Here is a 6,000-nt window from a genome sequence, read left to right on the forward strand (position 1 = left end):
CTGACTATTACAGTATTGCAATTAGACAATAGAAGGGCTTACCAACTTAGGTAATGTTCGGGAAGGCAGCAAAATTAAAGTAACTACTTGGGTATGGTCAACCCGGATTTCAAGACTATCCGGGGTCCTCACTAAAACATTAAAATGCAGGGTTGTTGCAGGGTAAGGTTGAACATACAACACAAAAATATATTACTATCGTATCAATTCTCAGATTACTATCATGCAATTGCCCGGGGTTATCAAGAGCAAGATTACGACCATTCCTCAACCACATTGCAGAAATTTCTGGATTAAAATTGAGGTTTCTCCTTTTCTTTCTAGACGCAACAAAGTGTTAACCGGAAATGCACTCTTGAAAACTCCATCACCAAAACAGCAGAAGTTTGCGGTTTTAAAACGACATTAGAGGCTAATTATGTGACTTCCTGTGTGGGAAGCACAGCCACTCAAACAATATTGCCAGCGGTTGCTGCAAAGCACAGTTGAAGTGTCTATGCAGTGAACGCTCTCAAATCACAACCTCATAGACCAGTTGCGAGGTGTAATCAATAGTTAGGCCAATGAAATGAGAAGCACAAAGCGAAGTTACTTAAGAGTAGGATGGGTTTAACAACTGCAATATATTTCAATTCCAATTTTAAAATTTTGTTCAACTTTAATTTATTTGACATTCGCCAAAAAGAAATGCTATTTTATGTTTATACCAGAATGCATTTACATTATAGAAGACCAACTTTATATTTTAGAAATGAAAAAAAAATAAAATAAATAAATAAATAAAATAAAATAAACCAAGCGCTTTCAAAAAAATTATAAAAACATACTACTTTCAGAAAATGGCGTGCTAGCCCGCTGAAAAGCCAGACTGTGTTATTTCCTGGCTACCCCATCAGTCACAATTTTAAATTTTACAATTTATTAGTATATTTTCCAAGTTGTATTCATTCCATTTCATATTTACTCAAAAATGAAGCGGAAATAATAGAAACGTTTCTTGGGTAGCGAAAACTTATCCAATCTCAATATGGTAAATGGCTGACTGCTATCACTAAAATAATATATATATTTTTTTCATTTCATAATTCCTTTTCAACAGCCAACCAACCAAGTATTAGGTACACACCCACCCACCAGTTAACCAGAATCACATTTAATTACTACGAAATGTCATTTCCTAGTCAAACGCGGCAAGGAAAAAATACATTTAATAGGTTTTATTTAAGGAAATGAATAAAATAAGAATGCTTCAACTACATGCGGTTATAATGAATATTAATGGTGCAATGGAAAGTTACGGTATTTAGTTGTATGCGTATAAAGGCATACATATTTACACTATATAGCCACGTACTTGCAAAAATACATTTGTACTTACGGTTTTGTTTCCCAAATGTTTGACACGGCACCCCAAATATGCAGATTTACCCACGAGCGATGTAATATTCTTTGGCATTGTTAAGTCAAAATATGGTTCATTCCATCTGTGGCCATGCGGATAGTGTAGCAATGGCATATGTGTTGGTTTCGCATCCAAATTATTGTGATTGTTGTTGTTCACAGATAATCTTTGGTAACACATTGTCAGACCTGAAAATAAATTATGATGAAATGAGAAATGAGTCAAAATGAAATTACTTAATCAAAAAAACCAGAATGTTTATAATTAATATAAATAGTAATATGAGGGAGGATCTGAGTGTTTGATCTAAGGCAGTGGACGGAGTGTCATATACATAAAATAACACGGCTCTGGCAATGGCTTATAGTAAAGGGGCTAAGGCATAATGTACCGTTCCATTGGGTTGGCAATTAAGTAATTGCAGATTTCACTCATCGATAGCTGCAGTTGAATTTTTACGTTTGTAGACGTAGTACAAATGTAAAACACATTTTGTTATTTGATAGTTGGCAATTCAGCTGTCAATCAGTAAGAAAAGTTTTTTCATCGGTTGCGTAGTTTTCGTCTGGCGTTCATTGAAAAATTGAAGGTTTGTCAAATTTCGTTCTGGTGATTTTTCTCTCAAAGGTGAAAAACGCTCTGGTCGTCCAGTTGAAGCTAATGACGCCCAAATCAAAGCAATAATCGATTCCAATCATCACAGTACAACACGTGAGATTGCAGAGAAGCTTCATGTATCACATTATGCATTGAATATCACTTAAAACAACTTGGCTATGTTCAAAAATTCGGTACATGGGTTCCTCACGAACTGAAAGAAACGCTGCGATTTGCTAAAGAAACGTAATCAAAATGATCTTACCATCCAACCGAGCGATCAATTCCTACATTGAACAACTCATGAAATTATACAATGCAGTCGAAGAAAAGCGGTGCGAATGGACAAATCGAAAAAGTATTGTATTCCATTATGCCAATGCAGGGCCACACATATCTTTGGCCAATCGGCAAAAATTATTGAAGCTTGGTTGGGATATTTTTGCAACACCCACCATGTAGTCCTGACCTTACACCAACTGATTACTTTTTGTTTCGACCAATACAAAACTCCTTGAATGGTAAAAATTTTAATAATGATGATGATGTCAAATTGTACCTGATTCAGTTTTTTGCTAATAAAAACCAGAAGTTTGTGAACGTTGGATTATGATGCTGCCTGCCAATACATTACAGAATAAAGTTATTTAGTTCCAAAAAAAAAATGTCTATGATTTTCTAAAAAAAATCCGCAATTACTTAGTTGCCAACCCAATATAACCTGGAACTTTCCTTCTCATATATTTTAAATTTTTTTAGAAATATTTAAAAAATGGAAATAGCGGCAATTCGGCATGTATGATGTGTTTTTGCGTATAGTCATGATTTCACCAAAGACTTTGAGGTAATTTTGACTTGAAGCAGAAGCGAATTTAAAATGCGCTGCTTAAACATAAAATAAATAAAAAGTGTTTTTTTGTTTGAAGCATTGAACTTTTGGTGTCGATTAACACAGAAGGATGGATTTGTACGTGAATTTCAGTCAATTGCTTCGAGGTGCAATGCCACCAGTGAGAACGAAGCATTAAATGATAGAAAAAATGGTTTTCAATAGTCATTCAATATATTATATATCGGTCAACTTATCATAAAACCGCGGAAAATTGCTGGCTCGAGGTGCACAAAACCAAAAAGAGGTTTCACATTCATATAACAAGTAAAAGTACTCATTTCAGTTGAAATAATGTTATGCTTATATTTTTTTGAGTATGATATTTTATATATATTATTTAAATTTCATTATATTTTTTAATTTTAATTTTATGATTAAAATGTAAAGCAGACTTAAAATAAAATAGCTTAATGAGTACTTATACATATTTCAAATACGATAATAGGAGTTTCAACTGAATGGGCTTACCACAATCGGAGTATTTCAGATAGATTCTTTTCATCCACTTCTCAATAACACAATGAAACAGTGATTTTAATTCTGAGTAATAAATTTGCAATAAAAAAATGTTTTTTTTTATCTACTATTCGAAATCAGTAATATGCCAGTATATTTTATGCAAATACAATAAATGCAATGATTATGCACTAAAAGTAAAATTATACCTAAGCACACACGCCCAGTGCCTGTATTATAAATGAACCAATTATATGCATAAACTTTTTTTTATTAAATAAAATTTAGCAAAACATAAATTTGGTTTCAATATATCGAATTTTGGCTAAAAGAATAATAAATTAATGTTTTTTTTTTATGACGAGCGCATACAACTGGAAATTTGTGTACCCTCGCGCACTTCCGCGTGTTATAATTTTTGTTCACATAACGCACGTAGGTAGATTTTGCATAATTAGGCGGCCAAAAAGATTTTTTCAATAGAATACATTTTAAATGAAAAGAATAATTAAATATAAGTATTTTCTGTTAAAATACATTAATTTACGACATTTACTTTTATTGGTAGGTACAAAAAATTTTTTTTAATGTACTTTACTAAAATAGTACAAAATTAAAGTTTTGGCTACTATCAAGTAGGTCATTTATTTACAATAGGTTTACTTTAAATATAATATTGCAAGAGCTGACTTAATCTTTTAGATTTATAGGGCTTATAAAATAAAGAATAAAAACACTTAACATATTATATTACATCGCTTATTATCAAATTCAAAGTTATATAAATAATTAACACGAAAACTTATTTTAAATGAAAGATGTTTCTTCTGCTTCCGAGTCCGAGTCGTGCTGCTCACCACTATTATTTGGCTTAGCTGGAATAAGCATATTTATAGTTTCTTTTAAAAATGATTTCTCTGATTTTTTCTTAATCGATTTCATGCAGCTTAAGAGTGGGTCTAACGTTAATAACAGTTTTTGATAGATGTCGCGATTGCACTCTTCTCTTGAAAACTTCCTAGCAAAATTTTGTCGGTACGACCGGAAATGTTTGTTGCGCGCTTCTGCTGCTTCTTCGGATAGCTGTAATTTTCATAGCCGTTTCAGGTGGATAGCATTCTTTTTTAGCTCTTAATAAAAGATCATAACAGGGATAATGACCTTTGCTTGTTGCCCTTACTATTTCGTATTGTCGTCTTGTGAGATCAGCCTCAACAAACATTTTGAGAGCTTCAAAGGGGGTGAGTGGAGGAATTGTCTCATTACTCTTAGAGTATGACTTTATGTATTTGCTAGCACGTGTAGGTGAATAAGTTACGTCCTTAAGGACTTTAGAGGCATTTCTTTTTCCCTCAGTTTGTAAAATCACTTGCGCAGCATGAACAATCACCTCAGGATTTACCAAACTACGTATTTCCTTAGTTTTCCTTCTCTTGCTTCGATCACTCGATTCAGAAAACGATGTACATGGACGACCTTGGCGATAAGATGAATCCATTGGTATTTCAAAAGTCCCTTCTAACCATGAATGATTATTTTTAAGGAATACTTCTTTAGTTTTTCCTGCTCCTGACCATCTTTGTTTCATTTGTGATTTAAAATAGGAATATTTATGCTTTAAAGCTTTTTTACAATTTTCAGAAACTTTACAACACTCGAGAAGGTAATTTTCCAAAAAATCTAATTTTTTATCCAAGGTAGGTAAGTTATAACGGTGTTATTAAGGGTGGTTAAGTTGAAAGGCCCGGTGTTGATTTTAAATAAAATACAATTTTTTAGGAACTTATTGTCATTTCTCTTTATTATGATAATATTGGTATCAATTACGTATGGAACAAAATATCATCCAAATAGCTCCTGCGGCCTCCGCGGCACACCTCCATCCGATGGTCCAAATTTTCGATGACACTGAGGCATAATTGAGGTTCTATGCCGTTAATGTGCCGAATTATCTCATCCTTTAGCTTTTGAATTATTGCTGGCTTATCGCTGTACACCTTTTCTTTCAAATAACCCCAAAGAAAGAAGTCCAACGGTGTAAAATCACATGATCTTGGCGGCGAATTGACATCGCCGCGACGTGAGATTATTCGGCCATCAAATTTTTCCCGCAAAAAGACCATTGTCCATCCTGTTGAAACCACATACCGTCCACATCCATATCTTCCAATTCGGGCCATACAAAGTTCGTTATCATCTCACGATAGCGAACACTATTCACAGTTACTGCCTGACTGGCCTCATTTTGGAAAAAATACGGCCCAATGATGTCGCCGGCCCATAAACCGCACCAAACGGTCACTCTTTGTGGGTGCATTGGTTTTTCGGCAATCACTCATAGATTACATTCACCCAAATGCGGTAATTCTGCTTATTGACGAATCCACTGAGGTGAAAATATGTCTCATCACTGAAGATGATTTTCTTCGAAAATTGGTCATTCACCGTAGCCATTTCCTGCCACCATTCTGACCATTGACGACGCTTGAAATGGTCAAGAGGCTTTAGTTCTTGAGTCAATTCTTTCTGCATAATGTTCATCAACGACGAGCGTGAGAGGTGCAATTGTTGGGCACGACGACGAGTCGAGGTGGACGGCTCTTCAACCACACTATCGCGAACAGCAGCAATATTTTCTGCAGTACGAGCTGTA

The 6,000-nt window shown here is 34.3% G+C and overlaps 1 protein-coding gene across 1 annotated transcript in view; it reads right to left on the minus strand.

Annotated features, from left to right (window-relative positions):
• LOC129241930 (uncharacterized) overlaps positions 1 to 4,235 on the minus strand; it is a 79,403-nt gene extending 75,168 nt beyond the window's left edge. The window contains exons 1-2 of the mRNA XM_054878479.1: positions 4,205 to 4,235; positions 1,379 to 1,590 (exon numbers count right to left, since the gene is read on the minus strand). Of these exons, the coding sequence (XP_054734454.1) occupies positions 1,379 to 1,590; positions 4,205 to 4,235 (243 nt within the window). The remainder of the gene's footprint in view (positions 1 to 1,378; positions 1,591 to 4,204) is intronic.
• Between the last annotated feature and the right edge of the window lie 1,765 nt (positions 4,236 to 6,000).

Source organism: Anastrepha obliqua, chromosome 3 (assembly GCF_027943255.1).
Source record: "Anastrepha obliqua isolate idAnaObli1 chromosome 3, idAnaObli1_1.0, whole genome shotgun sequence".
NCBI lineage: Eukaryota > Metazoa > Arthropoda > Insecta > Diptera > Tephritidae > Anastrepha > Anastrepha obliqua.